This window comes from Cyrtonyx montezumae, unplaced genomic scaffold, assembly GCF_038088225.1.
Source record: "Cyrtonyx montezumae isolate F1298 unplaced genomic scaffold, pur_monq_1.0 scaffold_71, whole genome shotgun sequence".
NCBI lineage: Eukaryota > Metazoa > Chordata > Aves > Galliformes > Odontophoridae > Cyrtonyx > Cyrtonyx montezumae.
In genome coordinates, this window is record NW_027072080.1 from 220,162 (window position 1) to 236,979 (window position 16,818).

General features: G+C 41.5%; 1 protein-coding gene across 1 annotated transcript in view; it reads left to right on the forward strand.

Moving 5' to 3' along the window:
- Positions 1-9,771, forward strand: part of LOC136058195 (E3 ubiquitin-protein ligase KCMF1-like) — a 191,104-nt gene extending 181,333 nt beyond the window's left edge. Inside the window, exons 6-7 of the mRNA XM_065751487.1 lie at positions 7,194-7,473; positions 9,157-9,771. Of these exons, the coding sequence (XP_065607559.1) occupies positions 7,194-7,473; positions 9,157-9,418 (542 nt within the window). The 3' untranslated portion in view covers positions 9,419-9,771. The remainder of the gene's footprint in view (positions 1-7,193; positions 7,474-9,156) is intronic.
- Positions 9,772-16,818: the final 7,047 nt, after the last annotated feature.

Consider the following 16,818-nt stretch of genomic DNA (forward strand, 5'->3'; position numbering starts at 1 on the left):
GGGTGTATAAGGGTGATGAGGAAGGGAAGGCGAGCGATAGGAAAGAAGCAAGGATATGTACAACTCAGGGAAAGTCACCAGCCAGGATCCTAGGGGCAGTCCGGTTGCAAGCGGCTCTGATGGTCTGAGGCAGAAGAGCAGGGGTGGCAGAAGTGGGGAGAACAGCAGCAGCGACGGGCAGCCAGGAAGATGCAGCAGGGTCCAGAAGAAAGCAGCAGGTCTCAGGTAGCAGGCCCAGGAGGGAGTCAGCATACAGGGATCAGCTCGTGAAGGTTCTGATGGAAGAACACCTATCCTCATGGTTATCGATCCCTCTTTTATCCTCCATTTTTCCTGCCTACGTGACAAATCCCCCATGCTAGGATGCCAGGCAAGCAGCTCCTGAGATGGCTATCTCCCCCGGGAGATGACTACCACACAAAAGAGAGTATTCCTCTGTCCATTAAGCTGCAACTTATCTCTCTTACATTGTCCCAGGTCATGCCCATCTACTTGTCCCTTAGACAAAGGATTTCGCAACACCTTGCCCAGGACTTGCTTGGACTTGCTTGGACATGTTCATCAGCAAACTTTGAGGCAGTGGTGTAAAAAATAGTAATCGCTTACAACTTGGACATCAAGCTATTGACTACAACTCTTCCTTATGTCATAAGTGGTCCATCTGTGAAATCCATGTCTCTCCATGTTTAGAGACAAGGATGTTGTGTGGGACTGTATCAAATACTTTGCATACATCTGGGTAGATGACATCAGTTGCTCTTCTATTGAACACCAATGCTGTCACTCCTTCATAGAATTACGCTAGATTGGTCAGGCATGATTTACCCTTACTGTGTTGACCACCTCAAATCATCTCCTAGTCTTCCATATACCTTAACATAGCTTCCAGGAGGGAAGATCTGTTCCTTAATCCTCTCAGACATGAAGATGCAGTTGAGTGGTTGATAATTCCCCAGATTCTCTTTTGTACCCTTTTTAAAAAATGAATGTGATGTTTCCCATTTACAGGTGACTTTGCTGCACTGCCATGACTCTTAAAATATGATAAAAAGTGGTCTGTTAACTATATCAGCCAGTTCCCTCAGGACCCTGGAATGCATCTCATCAGGCCCTGTAGACTTATTTATGTTGTTGAGGATCTTCAGGTAGTCTCAAACCCAATCTTCACTCACAGTGGGGCAGATTTCGCTCCCCAGTCTCTCTTGTGGTTCAGGGACTTCAGGGATGTGGGAAGAGTGACTGGCCAGTGAAGACTAAGGCAAAAAAATTATTGAGTAAAAAAAAAACAATGGAAATGACAAAGTAGAGTGTCTATGGATAAGGATCAGGGGGATAGTCTTTAGGAGTGACATCGTGGTGGGGGTCTGTTATAGACCACCTAGTCAGGATGAAGAAATAGACGAGGTGTTCTATAAACAACTCGTAGATGTTGCACGATGGCCAGCACTCGTTCTCGTGGGGGACTTCAACTTCCCTGACATATGCTGGAAATATAATACTGCGCAGAGGAAGCAGTCCTTGAGATTTCTAGAATGTGTGGATGATTGCTTCCTGACACAGCTGGTGCAAGAGCCTACCAGGGGAGATGCCTTGCTTGACCTACTTTTCACTAACAGGGAAGGACTAGTAGGAGATGTGAAGGTTGGAGATTGTCTTGGCCAGAGTGACCATGAAATGGTGGAGTTTGCTATTCTGGGTGACGTCAAGAGGGTGACTAGCAAAACTACTACCTTGGACTTCCGGAGGGCAGACTTTGACCTGTTCGGGGTGCTTGTTGCAAGGGTCCCTTGGGACTTGCTCCTGAGGGGTAAAGGGGTCCAGGAAGCCTGGATGCTCCTCAAGATGGAAATCTTAAAGGCACAGGAGCAGGCTGTCTCGGAGTCCCGTAAGTCGAGCCGGAGGAGAAAAAGACCAGTGTGGATGAACCGGGATCTTTTGTTGAGACTCCGAGAGAAAAAGAGAGTCTATGTCCTCTGGAAGATGGGTCAGGCTACTTGGGGTGACTACAGAGAACTGGCCAAGATCTGCAGGCATAAAATTAGAAATGCTAAAGCCCAGCTTGAACTTAGACTGGCTACTGCTGTAAAGGAGAACAGGAAACCCTTTTACAAATATATTAACAGCAAGAGAAAAACTAAGGAAAATTTCCCTCCTTTACTCAACGAGGCAGGGAATGTAACCACAGATGATAAGGAAAAGGCTGAGGTTCTCAATGCCTTCTTCACATCTGTCTTTAATAGACAGAACAGTTGTCCACAGGGTACTTGCCCTGACCTGGAAGTCTGGGACGGGGCGCATAATGCACCCCCTGTGATCCAAGCAGAGACGGTCAGAGATCTACTCCTCCATCTGAACTGCCACAAGTCCATGGGACCAGATGGGATCCACCCAAGGGTGCTGAGGGAGCTAGCAGAGGTGATTGCCGAGCCACTTTCTGCCATCTATCAGAATTCCTGGTTATCTGGAGAGGTCCCACAAGATTGGAGGCTTGCTGATGTGACTCCCATCTACAAGAAAGGCCGTAAAGAAGACCCGGGGAACTACAGGCCTGTCAGCCTGACCTCGGTATCAGGGAAAGTTATGGAGCAGATGATCTTGAGGGAAATCACATGACACGTGCATGGCAATAAAGGGATCAGACCCAGCCAGCACAGGTTTACCAGGGGCAGGTCATGCTTGTCCAACCTCATCTCCTTCTATGACTGGGTGACCAGACTGGTAGATGAGGGAAAGGCTGTTGACGTAGTCTACCTGGACTTCAGCAAGGCCTTTGACACGGTCTCCCACAGTATTCTCCTGAGGAAACTGGCAGCCCGTGGTATGGACAAGTTCACTCTTCTCTGGGTGGAGAACTGGCTGGAGGGCCGTGCCCAGAGGGTAGTAGTTAATGGAGTTAAGTCCAGCTGGCGTCCTGTTACGAGTGGTGTCCCCCAAGGGTCAGTTTTGGGGCCCATCTTGTTTAATATCTTTATTGATGACCTAGACGAGGGAATTGAGTGTACCCTCAGTAAGTTTGCAGATGACACCAAGTTGGGAGGATGTGTCAAACTGCCTGAGGGTAGGGAGACCCTTCAGAGGGATTTGGATAGGCTGAACAGCTGGGCTGAGCTCAATGGGATGAGGTTCAATAAGACCAAGTGCCGGGTCCTGCACTTTGGCCACAATAACCCAATGCAATGCTATAGGCTTGGGGCAGAATGGCTTGAAGAATGTAGAGAGGAAAAGGACCTGGGGGTGTTGGTTGATGCTCGGCTCAACGTGAGCCGGCAGTGTGCCCAGGTGGCCAAGAAGGCCAACAGCATCCTGGCCTGTATTAGAAATAGTGTAGCCAGCAGGAGCAGGGAGGTGATCATCCCCCTGTACTCAGCTCTGGTACGGCCGCACCTCAAGTACTGTGTTCAGTTTTGGGCCCCTCACTACAAGAAGGACATTGAGGCCCTGGAGCATATTCAGAGAAGGGCAACAAAACTGGTGAGGGGTCTGGAGCACAAGTCTTATGAGGAGCAGCTGAGGGAGCTGGGATTGTTTAGTCTGGAGAAGAGGAGGCTCAGAGGAGACCTTATTGCACTCTACCACTTCCTGAAGGGGGGTTGTGGTGAGGAGGGGCTGGGCCTCTTCTCCCTGATAAATAATGACAGGTCAAGAGGGAATGGCCACAAGTTGCGCCGGGGGAAGATTTAGATTCGACCTGAGGAAACATTTTTTTTCTGAAAGAGTGGTCAGGCACTGGAATGGCCTGCCTAGGGGGGTGGTTGAGGCACCATCCCTAGCGCTGTTGAAGAAGCGTTTAGATGAGGTGCTAAGGGATTTGATTTAGTAGTTGGGTAGGGATAGTGATAGGAGGATGGTTGGACTAGATGATCTTGTAGGTCCTTTCCAACCTTATGAACCTATGAACATATGAGTACCTCAGCCTTCTCCATATCTGTAGTCACCAATTCTGTCATATAATTTATCAGAGGAGTACATTCTCTTTAGTCTTCCTTTTCTGACTAATATACATGTACAATCCCTTCTTTTTATTTGCATCCCTTTCCAAGTTCAGCTCCAACTGTTCCTTAGCTTTCCTGATCCCATCCCTATGCATCTGGGCAGCATCCTTATGCTCTTCCCCAGCCATAACTTCCTGCTTCCATTACCTGTGCATTTCCTTCTTACACCTCTGTTAGACCAGTAAGTCCTTACTCAGTCATGCTGGTTTCCGTCCTTCCCTGCTTGATTTCTTACATGTGAGAATTGAGAGCGCTTGCACACTCAGCAAGGTCTCCTTAGAGAGTTGCCAGTTCTCATCAATTATACACATTGATAAAATGTCCCACTTGAGCCTTCTATTTTCCATGCTGAAAAGTCCCAGGTCTCTTTACCTCTCTTCACATATACATATATCACTCCAAAAGTAAAGCTTCCTATTTATTTCCATGGAAACTACAACAGATACTAAGAGCACAATAACACTATTTGATAGACCAAATTCTTGGCTACAAACCACTATTTTTCAACATAGTTACCACCATGCTATGCATTTTTTCCAAAAATGAACAAGAGCCTGCATGCTGTGCTCATAAAAGTCTGCATGACCATGCAGAACGTGGCTTGTCTCTCATGTCACTGAGACTACCATCTCACTGTGCTAACATCCATCAACATTCAGCAAATGTCAATGAATAGCAATGAGTGCATTTTTTTTCTGCATGTAGGAATTCAGTTCCACATTTTTCCTTCATATGCACTTCCATGTCAGGCATCATTTTGTCAGATTGTCCCTCTGCTGCCATCTGTTGCACAGCAACAAAATGTAATGGAAGACTGTTGGGAAGGTTCAACCTCTACTGCACCAACATCTACCTTTGACATTGTGGACCAACATAATAAAATAGGAGGCATTACTTTTGGAACAGCTGTCATATATGTATGTAGATATTTTTAAATGTGATTGTTTATAGCCATCATTACCTACTTTAATGCCATTACTTACTTTACTGTATCTAACTTTAATTTTCAGTATGCATAGAGATATTTATAGAAGAAATGAAGAATGTTACCTTTTTTAGTATATAAAGTGCTATACTTGAGTTCAGCAAGATGAAATTAGCTCAACTGGAATTATTATTGATATACATTTAAAAATATTAATTGAGCAAATCAGATTGCCGTACAGACTTGGTGATTTTTATGAGGTCTTTTAAGTCTTTAAATTCTTATGTAATTCTATTTTGTAAACATTTTGTTTCATATTTTGGCATAGGAGGTCTGTGGTGGGCAAGATATATCATTTTTAACTATCAATGATCATGCAGGTGTTTTTAGTATTTACGGATATAATCTGCTTTATGATTTTCACAAATAATTTGTCTATTAAGAAACTGAAAAAAAAAAGGAGAAAGAAACTGTTTTTAGTAACTTAAAGTTAGGTCACAAATCTGAAAAGCACTAGAGTTGGTGTAAGAAGGGAGGATGTTTGTGTGTCCCAGCATGCAAGACTTATTGTTCAGCTCAGTTAAGTGTGAAGTGACTGCCTTAATTTGTTACAGTCTCACAAGGCCTTCCCATTTAGGTGTGGCAGGGTAACCACACCAGTGCCAGGGTTCAGTCAAGGAGTCAGGGAAATAGAAGTGTTTTTTTTTATGAACAGGATCCCTTCTTATACCCTTGTGCTCACAGACAGTACTTAACAACTCATTAGTTAACTATAACAAAACAGTGCGCGACTGCAAGGCACCCAAGGATCTTTTCACCATATTACTTGTTTTCACTTCTCCCAGGACTTTATGATGTTTTCACCAGCTATGTAAGTGCTGAGTTACAAGGCATTATTCCCACATTTAGGAACATAAAATGTGTAATAAAATGGCTTTCCTTTGAGTCTTCCTGTTTGATTGTTTGTTTGATTGTTTGTCATGTTTGGTTTTTTTTGCATTCAGCGAATGTAGTGTAGTCTGGCTGGGTGTCTATCTCATACCAAGACTGTGTCTTAAGCTCACATCTGCTAACAGTATACTGTTTGGTTATATGCAAAGTAATTTTACAAAGTGAAGATAAGTACACCTGCCTTGTCTGGCAGTTATGTCTTTCTTTTTTATTGGGGTCATAATTACTACATACTACCAGAAGTAGTGACTTGAGCATTTACTGTTTACATATCAAAAGTTCCTGATACTAAGAGCTACTGCACTGAGCTTAATTTCCCTAAGAAATGTCTAGTTTCAAAGGATTTTATCTTGAAAGTAAGATGGAAATTTTTTATGTCTTATAATATCTTGCAGCTTTAATGATTGATGGGGAACAAATTAATCTTCTGTCTTTCTTGCACTAAACTCAGTAAAGTGGTACTCAACTTTTTGTGGAATATAATCTGTAGTAAATCACTTACTGTTAACATTTATTTTGGGAAATGCTTAGCATGGACAGAATTTGTTGGTCTTGAACTTTGGAAGAAAGGAATTCATGCCAGACTTTATTTATTTATAATTATTAACATTTATCTATTTCAAGTATTTCAAGTAGAGGTCAAAAGGTACAAAAATGCCTGCTCTGGTAAAATATTTTTATGTCATATAGCATTTGAAAAAGCTTTCTGAACAAAATATTTTCTAGAAATGTCTGAAACAAGGCTGCAATATTTATGTCTTTCTGCAACACAACTATCCTCTGGAATACGCATTGAAGGTGCATATTGGGTGGAGAATAAAACCACCAACTGAAGTGAGAATTGAAGTGTTTTCTTAGTAACTATTTTGACTTTAAGATAACATTTTAGAGAATTATTGCACAGGATATTGCTTATAGGACATTCCCTATAGGTTGACTCTTACTGTTTTAAAAAGCTCTGAATCTTATGTACAGTTACTCTAGATGACTCTTAATCTTTCTTACCATATGGGCTTTGAGACATGGGATGCTTATAATAGGTTCATAGGTTCATTAGGTTGGAAAGGACCTACAAGATCATCTAGTTCAACCATCCTCCTATCACTATCCCTACCCACTGAACTACTAAATCAAATCCCTGATGGGGATAGTGGATAGCCCATGAAGCTTTTCAAATCATAAATATTTTGTTCATTAATTTAATGGAAGGGTTTTGAAAGCAAGGGAATTAATACACTAGTATTCAGGACATATTTATGTTGTTGAATTATATGTATATGTATTTAATCAGATTTCACTGTATAAACTTCTCTCTCTTCTGGCAGAACTTTTATCTCAATTATCAGGTGTGAGACGCTCTGCAGGGCAGCTCAACTCTTCTGGCCCTTCTGCGTCTCAATTACAGCAGTTGCAGATGCAACTGCAATTGGAGAGACAGCATGCACAAGCAGCAAGACAACAACTGGAGACTGCACGCAATGCAACTAGACGCACTAACACAAGCAGCATCCCCACCACTCTTACACAATCTATAGTAGCAACCAATTCATCTAACACAGAAAACAATCAGCAGACTACTCAGAATTCCCAGTTTCTTCTTACAAGGTAACTTGTTCTGTGGGTTTAACTTAGGGTTTAATTTTTCTGCCATTTCTGTTTTCCTTGGCCCTGTTAGAGACAGGACTCAGTGAAACTACTATGTGTTTAGTTAGGCATGTGCTTTAGTGTAGCAAAATAGGGTCCTTAACTGCAGATAAATATATCCCAGGATTAATGGACTAATCGTTGAATTGTACAGAATACACTTGTGTTAGAGGTCAATAGCTGTTGCAGAACATCTGTAATTCATAACTCTATGTAAAAGAAAAATATTTCACACTTCAGTGCAGCACCATTAAAAGCGCTAAATTTCATCCACTGAATTATTCTTAAACCTGATTACTTTGTACTTAAAGATGTAGTAGTAGTTTGTACTTTGTTGTAGTTTTCAAAATAATAGACTAATGTTAAATAGCACATCTTGTTGTGTACTGTAATCATAAGAATGTGATTGGCATTTTTTTCAGTTTATGTATCAGTTAGGTGTTTATGTACACACTTATAATATAGTCACAAAAATTAGATAGATCCACACCATAAGGAGTAAAGCAAAACCAAGGAAATATTATCTGAGTAGTAGTTGGTAGCTGGCCTGAAGGGAATTCTTCTGTTTTCAGAAAACCAACTCCCAAGAGTTGGCTGCAGAAATAGCCCATGGAGTCTCAGTGTTCGTGAAAGTGAGAGGCAGCCTCACAGGCATGCTGCATTTCTTCTACGTGTCTAGGAATGTATTTAAAGATTTAGATTGGAAAATGGATTAGTTGTTTTCTGCAGACCTTGGAAATGAGGTTAGTCTTATAACTTGAGCTATAGCTTTATCAGCTGCTTATAGTTCCAGCCATGGATCTACTTCTGACAGATACCTAATGAAGTTTATAGTTGAGATACTATGCTTTTTTTGCATTTGTAACATCTCCTTTTCAAACCTGCTGTATGTCTGCTCCCTGGCAATGAATAAATATTACTTGCTGTTTCTCAATTTCAAGAGAAACATAAGGAATATTACTTTTTCAATTGGATGTTGGGAAAGCACAGATATTTAGACAGTTGCTGTGTCTATAAAGATGGTTTGGGGCAAATTATTGCTATCATGCTGATTATAAACTCATAATAATGTCTCAATCAAAAACTTTTTGAAAATAATAATTTTAATGCAAGTATGTTTAAATTTCAGTACTGATCTTGTCAGGTAGGATAGAACTGAAGCAAGTAATTTCCTTCCTTCTATTAAGTGATGGTGCATGCATGTACTGTGCTTTGGTAATCTCTGGGCACTGTGTGAAATAATGCATTTTATGCCAGGTTTGAATTTAGAAGTTGTACTGGGGACAAAATGGGCACTTCCAGGATGACTAGAGAATTTTAACACCCTTTAAAAATAAAATATATCTGAAGGGTAAGAAACATTGGAAATAGCTACTTTTTTCATTCAGCCATAGAATCAACTTCTATGACATTTTTTTGTAGTAACTAGGAGTAAATATTTAAATGTCTGCATTCTTGTATCAGGAGTTTCAGGCATTGTCAGATATGTACGTGTCAAAAGAAACACATCAGTATTCTTGGTTGATTCCAAAAAGAATGGTTTTCAGATGTTATTCAACATTCATCAGTCCAGATGCTAGACAGTAATAATAAAATGGGCTTTCACTAACTGCAGGTGTTCTTTCTTTCTATGCCACTATGCAGGTTGAATGATCCTAAGATGTCAGAAGCAGAGCGTCAGTCAAAGGAAAGTGAACAGGCAGACCGTAGCTTATTTGTTCAAGAGCTTCTACTGTCCACTTTGATGCAGGAAGAAAGTTCCTCCTCAGATGAGGATGAGCGGAAAGAGTTTGCTGATTTTGGTGCTATGGGATGTGTAGATATTATGCCACTAGATGTCGCTTTAGAAAATCTAAATTTAAAAGAGAATAATAAAGCAAATGAGCCTCTTCCGCCTCCTCTTTGATGGCATCTCACTTTGCAGACAATGTCCTCTGTGCTGTATTTGCCAATGAAAGTGGACAACAACTATCTTGGGTTTGTTTTGGTGATTGTTATTTCAAGTCTGTCACTCTTGTTACATTGTGTACATTCAAAAGAAGAGTGAAAAGATATATATGCTAATCATTTCCACTTAACCAATTTTTACTATTAGCAGGTAAATATAGGTTGCAGCACAGAGAGAAAAGCTCTGTGTCCTGTAGCTTGACATGCAAAAAGCTCTCCTAATATTCTGCATTCAAATGGAAGGGGGGAAAAATGAAAAATCTCTAATGAAGCTGCTGTGTGTATTTATGAATATTAATGAATAAAAATTGCTTGAATGGTTGAACTATTGCATGATGTCTTTTGCAATGTGCATGAGTTTTAGTGACTTTATCATTTAAAACAATTAAAAAGTACAAGGAGTAAAACTATAAAATCCCAACACTTTCTCATTATTCAAAAATAACTTGACAAATAAGATTAATGCTCACTAGCAGTTTGTGGCCATTCAGTAAAATATGACCAATGACTTTTCTGTATTCTCTCCCAATGTATTAATGCAAACTCAGCAGTGGGCTGTGTTGTTATTTCCAGGGTGTGATGTTTTGCTATACTGTAACAAATATGTTGCCCTGTTAGACATCATAACCATGTAGAATTCAATTTTATATACATCTGTAGGAAACAAAAAACCAAGAGCCACTACTTAGAATCTACCACAATGTTTCTGTGCACCCCATAACTAAATTCTGTTCACCATTATTTAAAGCTTTCTTTTTTTGTGATTAATTTCTTTTAACTGTTACATATACTTTATTCAAGTGTAGATTATGCATATATTCACTGTTGTGAAGGAGATGTTAACCTGGATTATGCTGTCTTAGTTGTAAGTTTTCACAGTCCTTATCATTTTGAGTTATGTATTTGTTTCATAGTTTGCAGATAATTCTCGGTATCAGGAGAGCTTGAGGATTTGACTTCCCAGATACTTCCATGTGTTATAATTGAATTCATAATGCTAACTTCCTATCAGCCTTTATTTATTGGGGTTTTGGGTTATATTTCTGATATAAAAAAATAAAACCTTTTTAATTGATTCATGTCACCTACTTGACTATACTGTTATAATCCTATGTTTTAAAATAAGGTTTTTGTTTTTGGATGGATTATTATAATATCCCCCAAAAAAGAGACAACAAGGTTTTGGTTATTTGGAATAAAAAGTTAGATTATGAAGGCAAAAGTGCACACAACTTCTGATTAAAATTAGACTCGAAAATTATGTTGTTACTAACGATGTTTCAAAGAGAATTGATATGTTAATCTAAGATAACAGCAAAAAAAACCCACTCCCCATAGGTTGAAATTTTAGTTCCATTCTTCGATTCTGATTGTCTTCATTTAGTCTCTGCAATAGAAAACATTTTAAGGTAACTTTTTACGCTAACCTTCTGATTATTTCAGGAGTTACAGACAGTAGGAATTTATGAGCTTGATGAAGTTCAAAAAGCATCTGGACAATGCTCTCAGACATATGATCCGGTTTTTGGGTGGTCCTGCCTAGAGTCAGAGTTGGACTTGATCCTTATATGTCCCTTCCAAATTGTGATATGTCATGCTCCAATATAAAGAAAGGAGAAAAGGTTCTCTGATTATATGTATACCCGGTGTGAGATTAAGAAGCAATGGTTCATATGCTGGTCTGACCGGTTTATTACAAATAATGATCAGGGAGATGGAGAAGGGGAGGGCGGACACTGTTAACAATAAGGGTGATGGGGAAGTGAAGGCGAGCGATAGGAAAGAAGCAAGGATATGTACAACTCAGGGAACGTCACCAGCCAGGATCCTAGGGGCGGTCCGGTTGCAAGCAGCTCTGATGGTCTGAGGCAGAAGAGCAGGGGTGGCAGAAGTGGGGAGAACAGCAGCAGCGACGGGCAGCCAGGAAGAAGCGGCAGGGTCCAGAAGAAAGCAGCAGGTCTCAGGTAGCAGGCCCAGGAGGGAGTCAGCATACAGGGATCAGCTCGTGAAGGTTCTGATGGAAGAACACCTATCCTCATGGTTATCGATCCCTTTTATCCTCCATTTTTCCTGCCTACGTGACAAATCCCCCATGCTAGGATGTCAGGCAAGTATCTTCTGAGATGGCTATCTCCCCGCCCCGAAGATGACTACCACACAAAAGAGTGTTCTCTGTCCATTAAGTTGCAACTTATCTCTCTTTCATTGCCCCAGGTCATGCCCATCTGCATTTCCCTTAGACAAAGGATTTCGCAACCCTTGCCCAGGACTTGCTTAGAGTTGTTCATCAGCAAGCTTTGAGTCAATGGCATAAAAAAGAATACTCTCTTACAGGATATTCTATGATTCTATGATTGTTGAGAATTTAAATAAAAATCAAAACACAGATGTTTCAGGCTCATATTCTGCACATTAAAATATATTGACAAAAAAAAAACAACACAACAAAACAAACAGTTCAATAAAGCATGTTAAGGACTGTTGTTCTGTTGATGTTTTGATTATGATGTACTATCCAGATAGCTACAGAAGAAATTCTGGAATGAAACTCCTTCCCAATTGTCATAAACACCCAGAGCCCAATCAGAGTTTTTGCAATATTTTATTACAATCAAAAGGCGAAAAGCAATAAGCAAATACCGCTGGGTGTGCCAAGGAGTCTCCACTCCTCCGACTGCGCACCCCGAGAAGGTGTGCGAAACATGTAAAGGTGATTCGTGTCAAAGATAAAAAGTCAAAGCTGCTGACACAATACCTTCAGACTGGCATTAATTCCAATTGGTATACAAAGTTACTTAAAGGAGTAAAACGTCCTTGTGAGACATGGAAGGATAGAACTTTATCTACATTTATCTACACCAGTCTTGTGTAACAAAAAGCGTATTCCTCACACCAAGGGGTGAAACTAACACAGACCTTGGAAGATTAGCCTGGAATGCACCAAGAGATGGGGCCAGTGGCCCTTTTTCGGGGTACTTAGCTTGGGGAAGCTAATCCCTGGAAAAGGACCACATGGCGCCAAAGGTGCTACTCCCTTACTGATTTATCTGTTGGACCAGCTGTGTTAAGCTTATCGCTACCCCTCCTAACAAAATACCAGTGAGGGGCTCTTCCCCTTCAAGGTTTGAAGATTTACATCAAAATCAACCCTTAAGTGTAATCCTCTCTATAAATCAGAGTTTGGAATGTGATGAATATGTATGAACTATACTTTTAAATAGGTATTCTTTCTTTCTTTGCGGTGTGTCGTTGGTGGAGCGAGACTCCCCGGCACACCCAGCGCTGCTTGCTTATTGCTTTTCACCTTTTGATTATAATAAAATATTCTAAAAACTCAGATTGGACTCTGAGCGTTTATGACAGGTGGTTCCCTTTTCTTTTATACAGTGTCTTATTTAAAATTCCCTGAAGTCCCCTCCTCCTTTCGGTTAATCATTTTATTCCACGCTTGTGTGACTAGTCGCTAGGGGGTCACACATTCCTTCAGGTGGTCTTTAGGATTAAGTTTGTTTGTCTTCCTCAATGCCCTCTGATTCATCCCTTGGTTCACTCCAGGCTCGGCCTTGCAAGGATTGTGTTTGAAATGCTTCTCTCTGCCACCCCTTGGTTTGAGGAATGCCACTCCGGCTCCATCTTGCAAGGTTTTGTGTTTGAAATGCAGATAGAGTTCTGTTCTCACTTTATCCTTCCATGCCTTATAAGGAAATTTTACTCCATTAAGCGATTTTCTCTGCCGATTGTGGTTAAGGCTAGTTTACAGTTATTGTATCGGCATCCCTGACACTGTGTCTTTTGACACGAATCACATCCACAGGTTTTACAATCCCCCATTTCTCTTTTTGATCCCATCAGTGATTCGTGTCTTGTATCAATTGGCATTGCAGAAATCTGCATTCCTTGTATCACCGGATGTATTATCCGAATAAGACATGGAATCATACAGGGCAAGAATATTAGTCCAATCATCCCACAAAATATCATGAAACCCAGTCATTTTAACCCTGCACCCCCAAGTAATTGGTTCCACCAATCATCTTTTAGAACTGAGTTCCACCTCTGAACGGAACATGGGCAATTCTTTTTATCTACCCTGATATTACATGTGCCTTTCCAGTCCTTTGGCAATCAGTTATATGTTCATTTACCACAGATCCAAAATAGTCCATCAGGAGACCTCCAATCTGAGGCATTCCTTCCCAGCTCTTCCCAAAATTCTTTTCTCTCCGGGGGGAAGAGACAGGTCACCAATATCCCAGTCCCTCCACGGAGTTTGTGGTTAATACCATTTTGCAGGGGGTAGCTCCTAAATATCGTTTGAATTGTTTTCCTTCTCTAGATATATAGATTTGTCCAATAACCTCATGACTATGTATGAGATCCTCTGCAAATCCAACATGAGGAAGTTTCTTTCCAGATTTTTATTAGCACCCTATCTCATGGCTTTATCTTATGTATTGTAAGTTCTAAGCGGGTACTTTGAGCTAACATCCCCTTTTCCCTTAACTCTTCCAAGTTCTTTGTTAGAGTGGTAATATTTTGTTGTACAGAACTCTCTCCCAGTTTGAGATGATCAATGGGAATTCCCTGAGAGTAAGGCATTCCATATAGCATCTCATAGGGGGATATCTTGTGTTCCAAATTGGGCATACTCCTACCCTTAAGTAAGGCTAAGGGTAGGCATTTTATCCAAGACATCTTAGTTTCTAACATTAACTTTGTTAACTGGGCCTTCAAGGTACCATTCATCCTCCCTACCTGACCCGAACTCTGTGGATGCCATGGGGTGTGATATTCCCACCTTATCCCCAAGGCTTCTGCTAAACCTTTTAAAATTCGGGAGGTAAAATGGGTTCCTTGATCAGAATTGATTACCCCTATCAAACCATATCTAGGGATAATGTCTTCCAAGAGATGTTTGGCCACTGTTTGAGCAGTGGCCCTAGTTGTGGGAAATGCCTCTACCCAATGAGTTAATAGGTCTACTATTACTAGCAAATACTTATACCTTCCTGCCTTTGGTAATTCAGTAAAATCTATCTGTACTCATTCAAAAGGTCTCTGTGCCAATAGTCTCCCTCCTGATGGTGTTTGTCGTAGATTTTGTTTGTTAAACTTTTGGCAAATTAATCAACCTCTAGTTTCTTGCTTTGCTATTCCAAATATCCCTATGCACCCATAGAATTTTAAGAAATGATCCGCCAATGCCCTAGTTCCCCAGTGGGTTCTCTGGTGCATTTGCTGCACAATTCTTCAGGCAAAGTTCTTGGGTAATAATTCCAAGCCATCAGGCAAAATCCACTTACTATCAGTCCATTTTACTCCTAATTCCTCAAAGCTCTCTCTTTCTTTTTGAGAATAGATTTTTGATGTTTCCTTTTTGTCATCTTGGGTTCTTATTTCCTCTCTAGTGAGTATTAAAAGTGCTGCCCTTTTTGCCTCCTCATCTGCACGATTAACTCAGTCTTTATTAAAGGACACGATTGAGCTGGGGAGGCTGTCACGCTCCAATATAAAGTAGGGAGACGAGTCATGGAGGTTATCCTGCCGACTACGCCATTAGAAATGTCAACAGGCAATATAAAGGAGGGCGATGAAGGTTCTTTGATTATGTATATACCCAGCGTGAGATTAAGAAACAACGGTTCAAATGTTGGTCCGACCACTTTATTACCACTATAAACCAGGGAGATGGGGAAGGCGGACACTGTTAGGGTGATGGGGAAGGGAAGGCGAGCGATAGGAAAGATAGGAAAGAAGCAAGGATTTGTACAACGCGGGGAAAGTCACCAGCCAGGATCCTAGGGGCGGTCCGGTTGCAAGCGGTTCCGATGGTCCGAGGCAGAAGAGCAGGGGCGGCAGAAGCGGGGAGAACAGCAGCAGCGACGGGCAGCCTTGAGCAGCAAGCAGTTGTCCTGGAGAAGCGGCACCGGGTCAGCACAGAAGCAGCGTGGGGAAAGTACAGGAACAGCATCAGTCAGCACCGGAGAAGCAGCAAACAGTGATCAGCTCGTGAGGGTTCAGATGGTAGAACACCTCGAAGGAGTGGCGAGGTCCAGGAGAAAGCAGCATGTCTCAGGCAGCAGGCCCAGGAGGGAGTTCAGCAGCAGGGATCAGCTCATGAGGTTTCCGATGGAAGGGCACCAACACAGCAACACCAACAAAACCACACCAATCTCATGGTGATCGATCCCTCTTTTATCCTTCATTTCTCTTGCCTACCTGGCAAATCCCGTGCTAGCCTGCCAGGTAAGCTTCTCCTGAGATGGCTATCTCCCCACGGAGATGAGTACCACACAAAAGAGTGTTCTCCAGTCATTGAGCTGCAGTGTGAGGGGAGTATCACCTGAGATGGTTATCTTCCCCTGGAGGTGAGTTCCACAAAAGAGTGTTCAATGGCCACTGAGCTGCAGCTTAGGCTGCCCCAGGACATGCCCATCAGCTTGTCCCATAGACAAGGGATTTCACAACCCTTGCCCAGGACAAGTTTGGACATGTTCGGACATGTTCATCAGCAACCTTTGAGGCAATGGTATAAGATATTAGTCTCTTACACCACCTCGTGACTCAAAGGTTGCTTAAAAATTGGACACTGGTGATCCATGATGGTGAGAAAAAGATAGGAAGCAGAAGGGTAAAGGAGGGAGGGGTGTAGGGAATCAAAATGTTCATATAATTGTTACACACGTTTTTTTAGTCTTGGTTACAATTGTCGTACTGATATGTCTCACTTCTCCATCAGCAGAGGAGGAAGTAAAGTACATAGAAGATACTACATGTTGTATTAGTTGAATAAAACATGGTATCATACAAGGAACAAACATAAGAGTTGCAATAGCACACAGTATATAGAATAAAATACGTTTTACCCATGGGCCACCTGGGAACCAGGAGAAGATGTCAAGGTCTGGGCTTTTCCAAGTTTGAACAGGAACATGTGCTATTTTTCATATACCGTGAGCAATTTGCTTGACAATTTTCCCATTATAGTCAACAAGTGGAATCATTTAATTTGCCACAGACACCCCCTTCTTCAGCTAGCAGGTAGTCCAGAACAATGCGATGTTGGAGTATTGCTGCCCGCATCTGTGAGGCTTGGTCTGCAAGGAGATCAAGGGCATATGCTGTTTCATTAGTAATGATTTCAAGGACAGCTTGTAATCTGATAATACGGTTTAGGTTATAGATGGGCTCTTGAGCACCACTAACCCACTCGTTGGGGTTCCAGGTAGCTGGTCCATAATGTTTGATTATACGTTGAGGAGGCCAGTCATCTTTGCCCCAAGTCTGGCCACTACCACGTGTTAGGGAGGTATCAATAGACCTCCTGTGTCGGTTAAGATCATCATATACTCTGACACC